The sequence below is a fragment of the Zerene cesonia genome, chromosome 15 (genome assembly GCF_012273895.1).
Source record: "Zerene cesonia ecotype Mississippi chromosome 15, Zerene_cesonia_1.1, whole genome shotgun sequence".
Taxonomy (NCBI): domain Eukaryota; kingdom Metazoa; phylum Arthropoda; class Insecta; order Lepidoptera; family Pieridae; genus Zerene; species Zerene cesonia.
This window is the reverse complement of record NC_052116.1, coordinates 1248610-1269672: the sequence shown is the minus strand read 5'-3', so window position 1 is coordinate 1269672 and position 21063 is coordinate 1248610. Positions and strand designations below refer to the sequence as shown.

The 21063-nt window shown below is 35.0% G+C and overlaps 2 protein-coding genes across 4 annotated transcripts in view; both read right to left on the bottom strand.

Annotated features, from left to right (window-relative positions):
* Positions 1-1117: 1117 nt before the first annotated feature.
* LOC119832532 lies at positions 1118-3366 on the bottom strand. Its single transcript, XM_038356192.1, has 4 exons — positions 3235-3366; positions 2747-2926; positions 2253-2438; positions 1118-1311 (listed from the first exon to the last, which is right to left on the bottom strand). The coding sequence occupies exons 1-4, from the start codon at positions 3302-3304 to the stop codon at positions 1121-1123; spliced, it is 627 nt and encodes a 208-aa protein (XP_038212120.1). The 5' UTR covers positions 3305-3366; the 3' UTR covers positions 1118-1120.
* A 915-nt stretch (positions 3367-4281) lies between these two features.
* Positions 4282-21063, bottom strand: part of LOC119832680 — a 92407-nt gene continuing 75625 nt past the window's right edge. For all 3 annotated transcript variants that reach the window (XM_038356390.1, XM_038356392.1, XM_038356391.1), the window contains 9 exons: positions 14961-15024; positions 12136-12293; positions 11398-11502; positions 8238-8387; positions 7637-7769; positions 7140-7406; positions 6570-6734; positions 6111-6276; positions 4282-5913 (listed from right to left, as the gene is read on the bottom strand). In XM_038356390.1, coding sequence (XP_038212318.1) covers positions 4535-5913; positions 6111-6276; positions 6570-6734; positions 7140-7406; positions 7637-7769; positions 8238-8387; positions 11398-11502; positions 12136-12293; positions 14961-15024 — 2587 coding nt within the window. In that variant the 3' untranslated portion in view covers positions 4282-4534. The remainder of the gene's footprint in view (positions 5914-6110; positions 6277-6569; positions 6735-7139; positions 7407-7636; positions 7770-8237; positions 8388-11397; positions 11503-12135; positions 12294-14960; positions 15025-21063) is intronic.

Below are 21063 nucleotides of genomic sequence, written 5' to 3'. Positions count from 1 at the left end.
GTGTGCTCATTTTACGCGTTTTCTACAGTTTTTTACTCTGTGACACAATGAGAGAGTCGTAACAATATCTATCCCACTTCGCCTTAATGGTAATTCTATAAGAGAGAGCGAGACAAATATATATTTGTACATGCGTCGTTTGTACACGATGGTGCACGAAAATAGTCTATTTTTAATACATAGCTTCTAAACAATGCAGTGCCAGAGACGAAATGGCAATAATCTAAATGAAGTATTAATTTTGTATGTGTGTATCGTTGGATAGTGCGAAAGGGCTGGGCAGTGCTTTGATGCGCGGTTTTATTACCACAGTGGGTTGGTATTTGGCCGTTTTTGGTGGGAATTGTATGAAAGCTTGAGCTACTAGAAAGCGATATAAGTGGCAAATGTTATAGGTATATGAAATAATGGGAAATATATGGAATAATGTTTCAATCGAATAATAAGTGCGATAGATTTGAATATAAAATTTGTCACTTATATTATATGGGGCGTAGATATATCAAGAGAGCGATAGTATGATGGTATAACTGCTTGAAGCGTGGAGGTAAGGTGTGCTATAATCGAATGTACAAAGGTTTTATATATATTATATATTACCATCTCGTTTGTACGTACGTTTGGCTATATATTAAGGCTTCCTTTTATAAATTTGAAACGATTTTGATTGAAAATATTCAGATTTACGTGTCGTAGGACGAGTATTATACAATTATAAATCCGTTTGAATTACTGATTTTAAAATGTTTTAATGTCTGATGATATAATGATTATATTTTCGTGCTATTTTTAATGAATTTTGTTATTACAATTATTTCAATAGTGTAAAGTTGTATGCGATGTAATAGTTTGGCCAAATAAAGCTTATTTATTCAGCTTGTTGTTTTTTTGCATGTCCATTATGATCTCCGAAACGGTTTTTAAACTTAATCAATTGTTATCACAAGCTATGTTAGCATTACATTAGAAAATAATTATTCGTTGTATTCGGATTATTCAATTTATTGAAAATTTACATACGTCTAATAATCACTAACTTCACTACGGTTATTAAACAATAATGAAATTAGCTATATTATTGTTTATGGAAAGAATCGTCAATAAAAGAGGTTTTTTATGGTTATAATGTATTCATAATCTCATTTAAATTGATATCGTTTTTAATTATCTGCACGGGGTGGCTTGTCTTCTTAAGTGCGATGGAGACGTACTGTTCAGTTTTGTGTGAAGGGCAGAAGACAACGAAACGCGTTGGTACGTAGCTGGCTTGGAGGAGCTTTAGCGGCGATGCGAGGGCCATGCAACCGCGCTCTGCAATAAATAAGTTTCAATGAGAATTATGGAGTCCCAATTCTTGCTAATCTTAGGGCTGGATAATATATGTGGTCAGTAGTTGTTGTTTTTTGATAGACTAGAATTGCTTTAAAATAATAAATCTAGTTTAATTCAGGGAGCCTGTTATAGTAATAAAGAAATGGAGATGAAAGTCCATGAAAAGTAGTCGATTCAGAACCACAGGACAGTTCTTTGACATTATTATATCGACATGATACCAAGTGTCTAACATTTTTGTAATGAAAGTTTACTTATTCATTAAATTAAGACAGAAAAAGCTTTATCATCTTTATTCCAGGCCATTTATCAGAAAAAATATTAATACACGACCTCAGCGCTTCTAGAAGAAGTGTAATTAAATAATCTCTCACACCTACACAACTAAACGGATGTGGATGAAATTTGCTGTACAGATATTTTGAGTCCCTAAAATAGACAGGTTACTGGTTAGTTGATAGATATTTTAATACCGGGAATTGCTGTCTATTTTTCCTTTGATACGCGTTTTTATTAAAACTCAATCCTTACAAAATGATACCATTATACTTTAAATAAAAATATATATATATCTTATACCTTTAAACGAGCAATTCTTGTATATATATATATATATATATATATATAATTGGGATCTCGGAATCGGCTCCAACGATTTTCATGAAATTTAGTATATAGGGGTTTTCGGGGGCGATAAATCGATCTAGCTAGGATTTTTTTTTAGAAAATGTCATATTCGTGTTTTATTCGTGTTTTTTTTTCCTGACATCTATTGGTGAATAATAATACTATTCGCTTCGTAGATAGCTGGACAACTGAAATAACACAGGCACTTTTTATACCGATATTCCTACGGGATACGGACTTACGCGGTTTCAACCGCGGGTCACAGCTAGTATATAACAAAATAAGTAACTCACCCGGCAGTTTCCTTTTAAGATTAACGTTTTCTATAATATAAATCCCAGTTTTTCCTAGTGCGTTGGCAACAGTTCGTTTAGTCATTTCACGTGTTTCTTCAGACTCTAATGTTGGGGCGTCAGTAGCTACTCCCACCACGTGTGTGAGGTTACTGGCTATATACTCTGCTAGCTCGTAACTTAGACCTGAATTAAATTAGTAGATATAATTTTATCTGTATTTAATCATTCGACTGGAACTACAGAGGACAATTTATTCTCTACAAAGTCATATATCAGAAAACATCTTCGCAAATAATAAGGCGTGTATTCTTTCATACAAAAGATTATTTAAACTATATTTCTTCATTGAACTTTAATCAAGATATACAGTAAGTTTTATTTAAAAACAAAAGCTACGTTAATATAGATTACATTGAGAAAAATGTCGTGTATTAAAATGCAATTTTAATTATTTACTATAAACTACAAAGAAGACATACATGCTTGCTTACCAGGTATCCTACATATGCAGCCCTTAACAAAATTGTCGGTTAGCAACCAACCAAACTTGAAGAGAATTAACGTAGCCTGGCGTGGATCATGCTTCAACGCGGGCCACTGCAAAGCGACATCTAGCGAGAGAACCAGCCCTGGATCCACTTTCACCAAATAGCTTATATCTATTACTTCCACTGGAATGATAATTATAAAATGGTTAACATTTTATTAAAGCAAGAATTTAAATCTATACAGAAAATTATTTATCTGTTTGCTGTACAACCAACCATGAGTCCAGGCTACCTACATGCGAGTGAGTGACATTTCGAAATGCTCAACAATGAGTCTCGTTCTATGCCAAATTTCTCTTCTCTTCTCTTTCTCAAGAAATCTGTCGATTTTTTTGTGAAAAAGTAACACATTCGTCCATATAAATATCCACACATACTTGTGCGGTAACATTGATGAAAATAAAAATAATGCAATTCAATATAGTACTTACGTCTTGTTAGCAAGTATTCCGTGGGAATAACTGACGGTAGCATAGAACTGGTAGCTGCTACATGTCCCATGTGTAATCCAGTGCCTAATCCAGGAATTCCACAGTTGACACATATTCTCCTAAAAACCGAAAAATAGTATCACCTATTTACTTCAGAAAGTGTCTAAAACCAAATCTATCAACATTCTTTAATTAATATGCTATCATTCTGTTTTTTTTCAATCCCAACATTTAAGAGAATATATAGGGTGTCCCCACGGTGGTGTTATCCTCATCGGAACTAGTTTTAATACGCTGATTATGGAAAAAATACTTAATTAAGCATCAAAGCAATATACAAAATTTCTTACTTGACTGTTAATTAAAATATGTTTAGTTTCACTCAGTCATCTGAGATTTTAAAAGTAATTTTTACTTGTGACAATACAATATTTCACTTACCAGCCCTTCTCTATTGCTCCATAAAATGTTGCCATATCCTTCCATTGAGTGGGATGTGTTAAGTCAAATATTTCAATTCCATAATCACTATCTATGAATCTTTTAAAATTGTGTTCTGCTAATCCAATTGATACCAATGATATTAAAAGGACAAGCATCTTCTCTGAGTAAAGAGTACCGACTGTTGTGCCAGATTTTGTTTCCATTGTATATGGAATAAGAGCAACGTATTGTTTAGTATTTGATGATGTAGTTGTTGTCATAAGAATTGGATCTTATGTAATTGTTTGTTTCATAACATTGATGTAGTGACAATCAAACATTAGGTACAGTTTGGTGGTCTAGTCTTAACATTAGTGGAATCTGGCAAGGTCAATGGGTAGGGTAAGACTTTTATTAGTTTAGAACTTCGTTTTAGTTGAACACTTAACAATAGAGTCTTCTGTCTGTCTGTCAAAATATCTGAAGGTATGCGAATTAATTTTACGTGAGTTTTTATTATTATTTATTATTGTTGTATGTCCTCTTGTATTCTTTCTTTTCATATTGTGCAAATACCTAAACTTGTAACCTTTTAATATTTCTAAGGATTAATAAAACAAACTATTATGACTGATATTGTTTATTTAAATTAATGAAATCAAGTATATACAGTTTTAGAAAATTACATGCATATTAAAGAATAATTTACTCTCACATTAAGTTTTTTAATTCGATGGGCCTACAAGTAAAAAAAAAATCTTAAGCCAATTTTGCCTTACAAAATTACCAAGATTCAAGAGTAGATAGTCTAGTGAGTATATATTGCACTAGTCGTAAGGTACATACAACTTAAATTAATCGTTGGTTTAATAAATAATTAATACAATCCCGAAGGCATGTCGGTCACTTTGTTCAAGCCGAAATTACTCGAAGTGACCGGGGAAAAGGTTCTTTTCAAATCGCTATAGCTATGCGTCCCGTTCATGACCAAACTCGTCATACTAGCGGGCGCATCTCGCAACATGTGGGTCCCAGAATAGAACCCTGAGGGACCCCCGCGTTTCATTAGGAACGTGTTATTAAAATTCGTTTCAAACGACCCCGAATTTGGTTTGGTCGAATATTTATCGGTTTTATTATCATCTTTAGTGTCGAAATGTTGATTTCTGCTACTCGATCTCGGTATCAAGGGCGGTTCTTCCACTTCGCTGGTGATTGAACACGATCTCTGACGCCTCTCGTAAGACCAAGTAGTTTTCTGCGGTTCGGGAGCCATAACTATATCGACCATTGAATTCAAACCCTCGTCTATTCTATCTAGGCTTTTAGTTAGCTTCTTAGATTCTATTAGATTAACTATTTCATCCACGCGACTGCACTTCGAGCTAGATTGTTGTTCGATTAGTGACGAGTGACTGTCATGAAACATGCTATCTATGTACTCGCGTTGTCGCGATCCCTTTTCTGAAGTTTGAAACGATTCACTGCGCTTCACAGATGTTTTTCTCGTTTCCTCTCTAGATCTAGTTCTAGACCGCTTCAATTTGTTATCATCCGTATCCCTTTCGATCATTTCCTTAAATTTGGCCCGGCATTTATTGAAATCGAAACTCGTAACGGAATCCTTTTTAGTGACTTGGTTTTGACAACGCGATGCACTGAGCAAAGAGTCTGAGCCTTCGTCACTTGAATAATAAATATCTTCGAACATATCTTGAGGTTTATTGTAAAGCAGTCCCTGTTCTACAGGTGGGAATAATTGTACGAGGCTTTTGGCTTTTCTAGGCGGGTGCGGTAATATTTTACTGGGCACAATTTCTTCTTCTTCTTCGAAATTCCCGTCTAATTCATTGCTGGTTGTTATGTGAATGCTGTGTCGTGTACTTGTAATGGAATCTTCTTTCTCTTCGCTTCTGTCCTTTTGATAGTCCGTTTCTGAGGTTCTATTGCTTTTGCATTTGCTGTCTCGCCTGTTTAAATATTGCTCTGATTCCGCGTGGTTAACTATATTTCTTAATTCTTGTATAACTTCATCTATTGTCGTTTCATCTTCGTCGTCTGTGTTCTTTTTGTGTTCAATCTTTTTGGTGTTTTCTAGTTTTTTATGGATCGGTCGTTTGTTTCGCATTAAGTCATATGTTTCGTTTTTGATGTTAAACACTTCGTACACCATGGATTCTCTTTGGGGATCGCCTTCAGGGCTGAGGGAGCGCTCTGATGAGCTGATGCCTTCGTCTTCTGGTGGTGATGACTCGTCTGTAAATGTTTGTTTGTAATTTTTGATTATTGCGAGCAACATAAACCCGTAAAGCCATATACCTATACATCTATAAATCACCTTAAGTTTATTCGTTCTAAAAATATTTCTAGATTAGATTATATGGAAAATATAAGTACAATCCAAGTTAAAATAATAATGTGCCACTTTAACAAATAAAAATCATCAAGCATACCCCTTTTTCTATGCGCGGAGTTTTTTTTCTTTATCACAAACGTCTTCTTGCGACTCGAGCTGCCGTGCTCAGACCGCAGAGTGCTCACTTCTTCTTGCAGTTCACAGCATTTCTCTTTTAAACATTTCTCCAACGATAGCAGAATTCCTTTTTCTTCTTGTAATATCTATAGTCATACAAATTATGTTAAAGTTTTGGTTACTTTTTGTATTTTTTATCCCAAGGAAGAATTTAATCGGGATAAAAAGTATCTAATAATCCTATCGCCCAAGTCAGCTCATACCCTGTCTGTATATCAAATTTCATCAAAATCCGTTCAGTAGTTTCAGCGTGATTGGGTGTGAATTATATATTTGTAATTTTTGTGTTGAAGTCGTGCTATGTCCTGACGATTTTTAACTCATATTTTCTTACTTTCATCTCGATAATTATCTTTGGTAGATTATCATATACATATACCTTAACTCTCTTCTCCAGTAGCTCCAGTTTGTGCCTCAGTTCGTCTTTGTCCTTTTGCGCCTCCGTCGCTCTCTCACTCAGCGTGTCAACATCAATTAGTTGTTTTTCAAAATTTTCTATCTCTTTGAGTACTTGCTCGTTGGGATTCGGTAGTTTGGTTACAGTCTGCAATAAAATAATATAGTTATGAATATGATTTTTATAAATATTAGAGATTACATACATCATTATAATGAGATTTTTAGTTAATGTTATGTGTTCGCTTTTTATTCGTGGTTAAATAGTTTTCAGTATAAAAGTACCAAGATCCGGTACGGTTCAAGAGGATCAATTGGTTCTATAGGATTATATTCTCTACTCTGCCACCAGACGCGCATTAAACAGTAGCTTGTTGGCGCTTCACTTCGATTAACCTTTATCACTCTACAACTCTATCGCTCTATGACTTTCACGCTCTACTCTATTATAGAGTATCTATAGTATACTACTTTATTGCTCTATCACTTGCTCTACTGCTCTACAACTCTATTTTTCTATCGCTCTACAACTCTACCGCCCCTTCGCACCCACCTGTTTGAGCGCGAGCGCGTCGAAGCCGGCCTGCTCGAGCTCCGCCTGTATGTAGAGGCGGCGCTGCGGCGCGGGCGCGGTGGCGAGTAGAGCGCCGAGGAAGGAGAGCGCGGCGGCCTGCAGGTCGGGGCGCGCGCCGCCGCTGTGCACCATGCCGGCCAGGAAGCGGAAGCGCACGGGCTCGCCGTAGCGCAGCCGCAGCGTGGAGAGCGCCTCCGACACCGCGCCGTGCCCGCTCGCCGGCGGCAGGCACGCCTTCGTCAGCAGCTGCAAATAAATTATTGATATTCATCATAAAACTATTGTCACAGAGTAATACTGACACAGTGATGTTGACACTGTGGCAAGGAAATTGCGACCCTGACGCAGACACCAAATTGCACCTTTTTTTATTAAGAAAAGAAATGAAAATTATCTACCACATAATAACTTTTAAAAAGCAACTTACCAATGCACAACGAACAACACCACATATAGAAAATGAATTAAATAATCACCTGTAAAGCCAGTATCCTGGACTTGTTGACAGACGACATGATGCAAACAGCGAGGGCGTACACTCCGTTGGAGCTGGCGACGAGCCGCCGCACGCAGTCCGGGTACCTCGTGCTGCAGCTCCACAGGCATTGTCTGGAAATATATGAAGTTTAAATTCAATTAATTTGATCTACTTTATATAGCAAGGTACTCATAACGTTGAGTTGAGTGGACCTCAAGGAATTCTGTTCTCATTATGCTATAAAACTAAATTTTCCATAGTCTTGAACTACTCATTATTTGTGATGCTGACAAGAAAATGCAGCCACTAAAGGCAACATACAGATATAATAAGTTTCAGCGTTCAAACTAGTTAATAACAATAACAGATCGGAACTATCAATGTAATCATAACTAGTATAATAAGATCGCGGACTGGAACAAGCTAAATTCAACGGCCTTCACTTTTAAAACAGAAATCAGTTCATCAGAATTACCGGATGGAACAAATGGAACAGAATTGGCTCGAACGAAAATACACAAACTGTCATGCTAGTTAGAGATGTCACAAACTAGATTTACTTAGACTTATTTATAGAAAAAATAAGAAAGTAAACTCACAAGCAAGCCAGTTCGTCAAGCAGCGGTCTCCGACGTAAAGCTGGAGGGCCTCGCGCCGCATCTCCTGCCTGGCTCAGCTGCACATTGCGTAACAGTTCCAGAAGTAATGTCACGCCATCTAACGGTTCGCTTGCGAACTCTTGGACGAAACTAGTGGAAGAAAATGATAATATATTAAACTATATCTCAATCCTGTTTGGTTATCTAAGAACACAATAATATATAAAGTACGGAAGTTTGAGTTAACGCTGTTAATCTGACAATCCTTCCGCTTGCGACAAGAAGAGCAGTTTCTATTAAACGAATAACTAATTAAAGAACTGAGAATGATCGCATGTTTATTTAATTTTATTGTCGAAAACATCACTCTATAAGATAATTTAGTCTTTTTTTTTATAATCGATAGGCAGACGTTTGACCACAATCCCACCTGATGGGAAGCGGAGATGTGGTCTACGTGGGTGCACGTCTATCTAGAAAGTGTCTATTCACCCTGGCTTTGAAGAGCTCGTGACGGGGAGGGAATTCCATTCCTTAGATGTATTGATGATAAAGGAAGACTCGAAGCGACGCGATCTAATAGAAATTATAATTTTGATGAATTAGTATTAAACAGTTTACTATTTCATCAAAATTATAATCAAAGAAAATCATCTTTTTTTAAAGAGCAATGAAGGTACCAGCATTAACAATTTTTTTTATTAAACGACTCGTTCATCCCGGCTTTCCCCGTGGTACATATATAGCAAAATAAAATCCTACTTCCTACTGATACTATAAATGCGAAAGTTTGTAAGGATGTGAGTGGGTTTGTTTCTCTTTCACGCAAAAACTACTGAACCGATTGCAATGAAATTTGGTAAGAAGCTGGACAACTAGAATGATACAACTTTTTATCCCGATATTCTTATGGGATACGGGGAATTACGCGCGTGAAACCGCGGGGCGCAGCTAGTAGACAATAATCCTCAATCCAGTTTGCCTTTCGCTTTTTTCTTTAAAGTACTGGCTCTCCTCTAATTTGGATCTCTTGATTTGGATATTATTCGAGGAGATTCCTACTAAAGTATTTCAAAGCAAAAATGCAGCATGTGTTTTTAATATAGAAACTGAGCCAAAGTTCGCTATTTTAGTCTTTATTTTAAACTACATCTTTTGTAGACAGTTTACGTTCGATTTCTTATAATAGTTATCGTCTAGACGCAATGAAATTTCTAGAGAAATATGTATGAAGCACTGAAAACGATCAGTATCGAAAAGATCTATTAAAAGGTAGCTGGAACTTATATAATTTTAAGTTTGAATACAACAAATCGCAGTTCGCCGGAGCAATTGTCGAAGCAAATACGATCGACATTTACCGCTCATAAAAACCCAGACGAAATGACGTATAATTTGAGAGGAATAACTTTTTATCCTCACAAAAGTTATTATACAAATATTATGACCGATTCCATTCGTATTTCTTTCATATAATTGTACAGTAAGCACTGCGACTGAGCAATTTTCTCTACTTATCCAGCGGGCATATTTTTTTATTTACGACGCAATAGCGAGTTTATTTTTAGAAGCATTTAATATTGTTTTAATGGCCGTTATTAGTTTAAGAATGTGGTATGATAGATGCGGTGTTGTTTGATTTTTAGCCGACTTTGTCAAAGATGCGGTTCGCAATTTTTAAGTATTCAGTTATTTTCGTGTTTTTTTGTTGTTCTTTTAGCTTCATCTACACTAACATATATGGAACCTTTTGTATTTTTGTGTTTGTAACGTTTTCACGCAAAAACCACTATTTCGATTTCAAAAATTCTTTTGCCATTAGTAAGCTACATCTTCACTGATTGACACAGGCTATATACCACAAAAGCAGTGGTGGCTCAGTGGTGAGAACCTCGGACTTCAAAAATCGATAAGTCGGGGTTCGAGACCGGGCGAGCGTGCAGGAAATAAATTAATTTTTCAATTTATCTGCACATGTGGATAACATCACCACTGCTTAAAAAGGTGAAGGAAAACATCGTGAGGAATGCGGCATGTCCAAGAATCAAAAAGTTCGACGACATGTGACATCTGCCAACCCGCTCTTGGCCAGTGTGGTGGATTATGGCCTGAACTCTCATAGGATGATGATGATATATGTACCACGGGCGAAGCCGGGGCGGGGCGGGAAAACGACGTCGGTCTCTAACGAAAACGCGAATTCCGGGCGAACAGCGAGCGCACTGTTCACGCATGCGTGTTAGTTACTCGCTTCGCTATTCGCACGAATGTGTAAATGCATCATAGACAAGTGATCTTTGTACTACGCCAGACCGCTTTTTAAGTTTTTATACCCTTTCCATCGAGCATCGAACCCGCGACCACTGAATTGTAACGTATGTGATATTAACATAATTAACAGTAACTGTAGAAAAACAACAATTTAATTAAAATTTATGGCTATAGATAGACGCCGTTGAAACTTGTCTGTCTATACACGTAGACAAAGGATCAGACAGTCCGGGGTATTTTCCCCATAGTTCCTGTTTCCTAAGTCTTTCTCGTGTATTAAACTACATTTATACCAAATTTGATCTAAATCGATTGAGTGGTTTAGGCAGAGTTAATTTCGCATTTATAATATTAGTATGGATATATTTTATATATTACATTACAATTGTGTTATGTGTAAATTGTTTAAATTTCATGGGAAAGGACATAGCCAACTTAGAAGTATACAACAAACAGACAAACATGTTTTTATGTAAATGTTACTTAACCATAAAACGGAACACCGTTACCTTTTACGATTGGACTAAGGACAACATTGCCTACTGTTGGGTTTAATGGGAAATTGAAGTTAAATGTTGTTTCTTTATATATAAAAAATCGTGTTAGTTACACTATTTATAACACAATAACGGCTGAATCGATTTTGATAAGTTTGTACACAGATAGATTGCGATGCGAGAAAGGACCCAGTACAGTATCGGTACAGTATAATGGAATTTATTAATTACGGGAAGTTAGTCGAATACGCGAGCGAAGCCGCAGGCGGAAGGCTAGTAAAGTTTATAGCTATATAAGCACATCACGAATAACTAGATAAAACAAAAAATATATAACATACATACGTCACTCTGGAACAAAATACGAAGGGAAGGCGGATAGCTAGACATACCTTGGGAAGGAGAGTCGAAGATCAGCCCTCAGCTTGGTGAGGAGTTCGCTGGGAGAACCGAATTGGCGGAGGCTCATCTCCTCTCCCACTCCTAGACAAGGATTTCTGGAGAAATAAAAGAAATACGTTGATTTATCAACTTTCCGAATACGCCTATTTCCTTCTCCTATCCCTTTCCTGTTTCCTTCTTCTAGCGAATGGAAAGAAGAAATGGACTCCCAGTCCATTTCCCAGTCATCAATCCTTTCCTTATCCCTTAAAAGCGAGCAGCAGCGCATTCTCAGTGGTCTGAACCTCTGCCAATATCACACTTGCTAATAGTTATTTAAGACGTTTTGATATAAATTTTCATACATCATTTAGATTAATTTTAACTTAGATAAAGAACTCTCCGAAGACAACATTTTAAAAGCCTATTTAACTAACACTTTTTGCGTATATCCTCATAATTTTAATTCTCAGATAAATTAAACAGAACATATCTAGTAGTAGTGGATCTGGCAAAATTCTTAGTCTCTGAAAAATTTCTATAAAAACATTTACGACGATTATAATATGCTAGCTGTACCCCGCGGTTTTACCCACGTAGTATATGATGTTATATAGCCTATAGCCTTCCCCAATAAATGAGCCACCTAACACTGAATTTTTCAAATCGGACCAGTAGTTTCGGAGATTAGCGCGTTCAAGCAAACAAATTCTTCAATTTGATAAATAAGTATAGATTTCTGACATTACCTGAAGTCCTTGCTCCCCTGGCTGGGTAGGGTCCTGGCCTTGTTGGGGTCCTGCCCCGGATCCACCTCGTACAAGTTGCCCCCACTCAACTTCTTGCCCCATTTCTTGAGCGATGTCGCGTAATCCTCTGGATTATAAATCGGTGGTCGTTGCTTATCCTGGAAGTTTCAAGGAGAATTATTTTTCTGGAGTACATTTCTGAATATTTGTATGTGGGAGTCGAGCATGCTTCGGCACGAATTGGGTCAGATCGCACCTGGAAAGTACCACACTCCCACAGAAAACCAGCGTGAAATAGTAGCATGAAAGCTTCAGGTGCCAGCTGTTATGCCCCAGCTGTCTTGAGTGACAATCATTTTCGGCGTGCGTAACCACACATTATTACTATTTATTACTAGCTGCGTCCCGCGGTTTCACCCGCGTAAGACTATCTTGTAGGATTATCGGGATAAAAAGTTGTCTATGTGTTATTCCAGTTGTTCAGTTATATGTCATCAATCTATGTACCAAATATAATTGCAATCGGTTCGGTAGTTTTTGCGTGAAAGAGTAACAAACATACACATACACATACATCCATCCTTACAAACTTTCGCATTTATAATATTAGTAGGATAGGATAGGATAGGGTGTAAAATTTAATTTGTTTTTTTTCTTATGCATTCTTGTTACAGTGTTTCCTATTATTATATGTTATGAATATTTAGTTTAAAGGTTTCTAAAAAGGTTCTTCCTTTCCTTAAAAACATTACGCGAGCTTCTACCATTAACCTGATGAGTAAATCAATAACGAACGCAACTTTCCCTTGACAATGCAACTCCATTTGCGGTAGAGTTTCACCTATATTGTCAATTTCCATTGTTGTAGCTCTCTCATAAAGTCTTCGCGATAAAATCTCGCTATGTTCTATTAATGAACACTGAATAAGTACTTGGTTCGGTCTATGTGTCCAACGACAAATCTTCTGACAAATCTTAGTATTTATTTATTTATTTATTTATTCTTTATTGCACACTTTCACACTTACAAAATATAAAAAAAAGAAATAAAATTTAACAAAAACTAGTATGCAAAGGGCGGCCTTATGGCTAAAAGCCATCTCTACCAGGCAACCGTTAGTAATGGATACTCTTTCGAGTATCCATTAATAAGATTTGTCAGGTTCGAAGTCTGTGGACTGTGCATTTATATCCGTTGTGGTTAATGGCCTCAGGTAGTTATCGATTAATTGCAAAAAATATTTTCAATAGATCTTTAAATATAATATATTCCATTTCATGATGCTAAATATGGGATTACTAGCATTCTAAAATATGGCAAGCCATGTAGATTATAAGACAAATCACGCATTAGAGCTAGATAGCGTCACAATTTTCTGATCTGTTCTGATTACTAATGAATGAAAGAGACAGAAGATTACACATTACCCTTCCTAATCGTTGATCTGTACTAGATTTCTGATATTGCATTTACGTATTATTTTAGGTATCTTTCGTTCCCAGAACTAAACCACTAGCAACTCATCACGGCTCCGCCCTATCCCTATAACCTACTAATATTATAAATGCGAAAGTTTATAAAGATGTGTGTGTGTGTTTGTTGCTCTTTCACGCAAAAAAGACGATTGACGAATTCCGATTGCAATGAAATTTGGTACGTTGACAGCTGGACAACTGGAATAAAATATAGACAACTTTTTATCCTCATATTCCTATGGGATACGGATTTACGCGGGTGAAACCGCGGAGCGCAGCTAGAACAGAAATAAAAAATAACACTTTCAGCGTGGCATTTCTGTGGTAAAAAATTTTGAAATGAGTTCAGTAGATCTATAGATTTCCCTCTACAACGTTATAAACTCACAAATTCATAAATACAGGCAGGGTTTTTGAATATATTAGAATAGATAACTTCATAGTTACAATCTATAATCGTAACCTAGTGCCTTTCAAATCCGTAGCTTTACTTGTGGTATATAGGTACCAAAAATAAATCAATACATCATTACCGTATACGAAATAAAACTGAATGAGTCATGGTACTTAATAATTAAGCAAAAAAGACAATCGAAACAAAACCGACCCTGAAACTGTAGCAGTTTCAAATTTAATTTGAAATCCATTATTTTTAATAGCTGCATATTGTTTTCGTGCGAAACGTTCTTTTAAATGAAAACGAGAACACGATTCAAATGAAAGTTTGGTAATTGTAGTAAGAGCCTGTTCACACGAGCGTGCAGCGTGTATGAAAATGCCCTATAATTAATTTCCTATTAACTGTTATATAAAGGAAATTGGATGGTGGTTTTATAAATCAGATGTGAATCATAACTGATCCTAAATTTCTAAACTTTAATTTGATGGTTTTCATCGATGAAACTATAGCTTCTTGTCGGCTACTCTTATTCTGAACCGATGGTAAATCAATTCTTGATATTATGATGATAGAAAAGCTCTTATAAGAGTATAGTAGAATAAATAAATATTATCAGCCCATACATGTTCCCACTGCTGGGACACAGACCTCATATGAGGGTTCAGGCCATTATCCACCGCGCTGCGGGTTGACAGATGTCACATATCACCGAATTTTTATAAATTACTTTTTTAAGTTTATAAACTACAAGACGCTAGTTCCGGCTCCGCCCAGATATCGAGATTCATGTTTTATACCAAGGAAGCATTTAATCGTCTATACACCAAATTTCATCAAAATATAAGTAGCTATAAGTTTCATAGCAGGCATCTTAATTTCTCTAAAACTATCGAAAATAATTAAAATAAGGTACCTATTTTACTTTATATTTAGTTGTTCTGTCACATACCTTGGATACAGGCTCTTCGCTCCAGCCTGCGCAGTTTGCCATGCCGTCCAGTAATGTCAGCTCACTGAAACAAACAGAAGTGATAATTATAACGAACATTCTTTATCCCAATTTTCAACCGACTTCAAAAAAGGAGGTATTTTATTTTGTGTTTATTACCTTAGAACGATTCAATGTGTGCACTGATTTTGGTGTTTTATTTTATTAAAGGCTATTGGCTAGTTCTAATTAATTTAGCCGAGTTCTGATAATTTGAGGGTGATTAAGGTTTTTCTTAAAACAATTTTTTGAATATTTCAAATACATTTTTCCTTCAATTAACACGATAAATCACTGCCACACACCATTGAAAAAAAAACAACATCTATCAGAATCATTCAATTCATTTTAAAATCTAATTTATTTCTTTTATTTCGATATGCTCACGAAACTTTATGAAAATAGGTCCAATCGTTTCGCAGAAGTATGCGAACGAACATTTTGTCACGAGAATTTTATATACATAGAGATGTATGTCTCAAATACTATAAAACACAAATGTGGTCATACAGGTGCGACAGCGGTATTAAACTGCAATCAAAGCTTTAACCGCTGCGTCATACAGTATTACAATGGGCCCACATACCGACACGCGTTAAGACCAAGATTATGTGCGTTTTTATTGTTTTTAATAATTCAATAAGTATAAGGGTATCAATATGTATACGTATTTATGTGATCTGCAAATATATTTACACGTATAGGCCAAAAAGTTGTACCCCTTTTTTTTATAGCGGGGAAATCTTGCATTGGGTTATGTCGGATTCTTACCGACCAAAACCCCACTGTGTTCCGTCCAGCCACTTGAGTGAGGGGGCCACGGGAGCTTGTTAAGGTAATAAAAGGTTGTACCCTAACCAATCGGTAGAAATATATAAATATATGAATATTATTTGAAATAAATGTAGATTAGAATAGGTATAAATATATGAATTATGATTAGGATTGTTATTAATAATAATTATTATTAATATTTTTAGCTAGTGTCTTTGACAATAGTCTTTGACAACTTCTTAAAACGAGTACTGAAAGTAAATATTTTCAACGCATTTCAATTTTTTTCATAATTTTCAACGCAATTTATATAAAGGCTATTTTTAAATGGCGGCTATTTTTAATTTAAATGGAGGGAGGATTTTCAACACCTTCAAAACAAAAAACTTTTTTAAAACATCATTTATCTTCAGTTCATCTTTGCTCTATTTCCCTAACTGATCTTAAAATCCGTAATCAACACAAGTATAAAAATCTAGCCATTCAAGCGACGTTCAAAAATAAAGACTCAACTCGACTGTACTTTTGATTTGTTACTCTGTATTTCCGTAGATTTTCTTCTGATTTTCGTGATTTTTTTTGTGTTTGATTGAAAAATTGGTGGCATTGGACCATTTTGGAATTTGGAGTAGTAACTCCTAAACCTAGTGACCTTTTAGTATGTCATAGCGGGCAGCTAAGCTGGTGGTTCGCCTAAGTAATCACCATTGTCCGAAAACATTCATAGAGTTAGTGTCTCTGCGAATGCGCTGCCAGCTTTTAAGGAAATGAGGATAAAAAAAGGATTGACGACTGGAAATAAGGATTGGACTGGGAAGGGTCAGGAAAATTAAACGGGCCTACGGCTCCCCTATTCACCGTACGAAACAATGCAGCATACTATCATGCCTGTTTTTGTGGAGGTGTTCTCCAGTGTGAGCTGGCCTAATCAAAACGTACTCCAAAAAGAATCCACATCAAAATCTAGAACTTCTGTTTCGTAATTTTAACAAATAAGAAGGAACGATGTCTTCTGAGCATTAGTATTCACCCTCTAATGTTATGCAAATTAAAACGTAGTCAGCAATATATAATATTTACAGTTAGGTAACGTGTTATATGACGTGACATTTAGACAGACAGACAGAGATGCAAAATATTAATGCGCATATTGTAGGTATCAGTACACGACATAAATTTAGCAGCTCATGACTTCCTTTTTAAAAAATTTGTTGTTTAATTTAAATTTAGGGTAAATAATAAATGTATTATTAAAGTATAGCTAAATTGAGTTATTTTACCAAAATAAAATAAAAATATTGCGATTTTGATACTAATTGAAGACAAGATCTGGTTTAAACATTTCTTCGAGAATTTGAAATCATTAGGGATCAATTATGATATTTATTTATTTTATGCATTTCACTTTAAAATATCTGCGCATCGATTATTCTCTCGAATAAATAATCCATAAAAATGATCATAATTCCACAAATCACTGGTTGATTCTATTAAAAACTGGTTCTTAAAAGTAATATACTTTTATTGCATAATAAATTATTCTACTAATTAATGAACTGCATAAGTTAACAGAAGAACAAAAAAAAAGCCGCCAAGACACCACAGACTAAAATGTAAACGTCAAAACAAAATAATATGCCCGCGATATGAACACGCGTACAGATAATAAATTACACAGACTATCTATAATTTCAATATTCTACACCAATATTCGCTGTCGCGTCTATAAGGCACGTTCCAGAGTCGTGATTCCATACTTTCTTTATTATATTATTACATTTCATTCAAAAAACACGACGTTTCCTTCACAACGCGCTTGTCGCAATAACAGAACCGTTATTTCATTTTACAATTGGAATTACTTTCCGATTTAACAGCGATGTTTAATTATTTTGTTTTACAATCCTTATTGCTGAGTTTAATGAATAGGTTCAGACATGTTGTTTGTTCTTTACAATATCTTTAGTAAAATAGCGTGATAGACTAAAACATTTACATCACACGCGGCAAACATAACTTCAAACAATTGTTAATTATTATCATCATCATCAGCTTGTATTTGTAACAACACCAGAAATACAGGCCTCCTGAAGGTTCAGGTCAAAATCAACTACACTGACTTAGTGCGGGTTTGATCTTGGCAGATGTCATCTAAAGCCTTTAAAGGTTTAATTGCACCATTCGAGCAGAAAAATTGAAATATCAATTAGTTCCTTGCACGCTCGTCTAGTCTCGAACCCAGGACTTTTCGATGGAAGTCCGAAGTCCTAACCACTGTACACCACTGAATACGTTATGAATAGCTTTCACATTGACATTAATCGTAACAGAAATTCAAAGCATTTATGAATACGTACCAATAACCGGAAAGCATCCCACATCCATTTAGTTAACCTTCTTATTCGGTTACTTCCTCATGATTTATTAGCGTGAAATAGATTGGTTATGTAAAAGAATGTTATTTAATTGGTTAAATTTATCTGTTTTTTAACTGTTAGTAGGCTATTGGATGCCCACACAAATATTGAAATGTTTTTAACGTTAATTTTTTTTGGTTAAGAATAGCTGGAATCTTTATTCCTTTTAATTCAGAAGAAGCTGAACTAGTTTGTATGTTGGATGGATGTGGCATATTTCATTTGTTATTTGATAGGGTAACAACTAACTTCGGAGACAGTAATCACTGTTTCGTAATTCGTTGCCATATGAATGTTTGTTAATAAAATTTTATCAAATAAACATATATTTTTTGAGTTAAACAAAAAAAAGTTTTAACAAAGAAGTTGTTACTAGTCTATTAAAGAAAAAACGGGCGTCGAAAGAACATCGTAATAACAATGTAATGAATATTCGCGTAACAATTTATTGTAATTTTATTATGATGTGTGCGAGCTTGAACGTTTATTAGTGGACATTAATTTAATATTCAGGCATTATTTACATTATGGTAGCGAAAAACTATTCAAAAATAAGATATACATTCGCCAGCCAATCAATCTGGCGGAAACTATAGCGGAATATGAATTGAAACTCGTTTGTATTTATGAAAAAATCAAACTAAATTTGAATTTGATTTTCTACAGTTAGTATATTTGAATTAGTTTAAAAACAATATAACCATTATAAGACATGAAGCATGACCAAACAAAATAAGCTTTTAAATGACACTAGAATAATATTAAACCAGCATTTATCAATATTTTTAAAGCCATTGCCAACAGATGGTAGCGATTTATAAATCAAGCACGGTGTTGCAAAACAATCGAGATTTCACACCAATCATAAGAGCCGTTATAAAACATCACAGAATGACTATAACAATTTTATTCGACTTGAAGGCACTATTTAACCATACTTTTACGCGTGACTTGGGTTCTATAAGATATTAACTGAGGTTTAATGTTAAGAAATGGACGCACGACGCACGTATTTAATTAAATCTATAATTTCCTTCATATTTTGATAATAATGTTTTCTAACCTTGTGTACTAAAACGCATCGTATAATATATCTTTTTTTAAGAATTCCGTTCCGTCTCAGTACATAAAAACGGAACCCTTTTAAGATCTCTTAAATGTCCTTCTTTCTGATTGTTAGTTTGTCTTTATCTTGGAAACATGTGTAGGTACTGAGTTGAAATTTAAGCTATTCTCAAATAGCCAGTAGCATGGCTGAAAAACTTATTTATTTATTTATTATTTATTTATAAAAATCACTTGCCATAACAAGACAAGCCCAATGCGACAGTGATACAAAAAAATAAGAATTTTACAAGAAACTTAACTAACGTAAATACTAGATACATGATTAACTAAAATATATTTTCTAACTATGACAGCTTAAATATAATAACACCCTTAAAAATATAATACTAATACCTTAAAACTCCAGGTACATTGCAAAAACTAATATACGTATTATTATGTAATAAATAACAGTTTTTTTTATAAAAAAAACAATTAGCTTACGTCAATGGGGTGACGTACCACTCCAATTCTAAAATGGCATAAAATACAACTATTCCCCATCAAACACAAAAATAATCACTTCAATCGGTTGAAAACCCGCGGAGTTATCAGTAACAAACCCAAATAAAATATAGTCTGTATGACATACTTCGTTTTCGGACGTTGGTTTAGTTTATTCAATCATTACGAAAAGCATCAATTCCAGTAGGTACATATATCTCTTCATCCAGGAATCGAAAACAGTTAACTCCTCGTCCATTTCACAAGAATTGGCATGTCTGTCCGCCACAAGGATAAAAACGAGTGTAATATGGGTATAACAGTACAGCATGCGACGTTGAGACAAATGGTGAAGCCGTTAGCTGTTTTTATGATGTTGAACGTCTCCATTTATTTATCATCATCGTCAATCTTCGGATATGTGTAAACCTTTGTGGGGTATCTTACTTTTTTGAGTTTGAGTTTGAGTTTTAAACTTGTTTAAAGGGGATATTTTTGCACTCGTCGTCCTTAATAATCATTAATCATATTTAAATGCTTTGGCATACATCCCTACTAATATTATAAATTATTACGTGGCTTGGAACGCTAATTAGAATTTAATGAATGTAATAACATACAGTTGATGGATGAATGCTTGGTGTATCCCTTTAGAAAACATTTTTTAATATTTCTTATTTTTTTTCGTGTAATAATGCTACAATTTATAATATCTTATAAAAATTTCATTATTAACTTATAAAGGTACAATCACGTGCTATGTTAAACAAAACGAGAAGGTATTAAAGTCATGTGTTTAAAAGCTCTTTTATGTGTAGGTGATATGTATATATATATATATATATATGAAAGGTATGATCATTTGATGTACAAGCAGATAAAACCATACTTTCTCCTACTTTGTAAAAGTTATTAAGAAATATATTAACAAGTCTCATTTACTATAGAAAACTTTTGATTGTCTCACCGCACTGCCGCTAGCTCAACCCAGAACTACACTTTCTCAATCGATAATGACGTTAGAAAACAATATTTTACACCATCTATTCAAATAACTGGAACCGTGTTTATTTGTGACCTACTATTTCATCCGCATGCCAACCATAAGCTTAAATAAATGAATTTACAGAATTTTTTTTTTTTTTTTAATGTCACCGTCGGCATTGGAGCTGGTGGGTCGCCTGATGGTAAGCGCTTCCACCGCCCATGAACATTTGGAGAGGCGTAAGATCGTTTGCAGACCATATGTCTCTACATATTGATTGCCGACTTCGAATTCGAAAAGGATTGAGAAAGGATTGACGAGAGGAATAAAGGAAAGG

Bases quoted from the DNA above. Each gene is read 5' to 3' on its own strand.
- LOC119832532 (XM_038356192.1), bottom strand. From the start codon at position 3,304: ATGGGACATGTAGCAGCTACCAGTTCTATGCTACCGTCAGTTATTCCC. The intron at 2,927-3,234 runs GTAAGTACTATA...TTATCATTCCAG, and splicing joins GGAATACTTGCTAACAAGAC to TGGAAGTAATAGATATAAGC. The intron at 2,439-2,746 runs GTAAGCAAGCAT...AATTTAATTCAG, and splicing joins CTGCATATGTAGGATACCTG to GTCTAAGTTACGAGCTAGCA.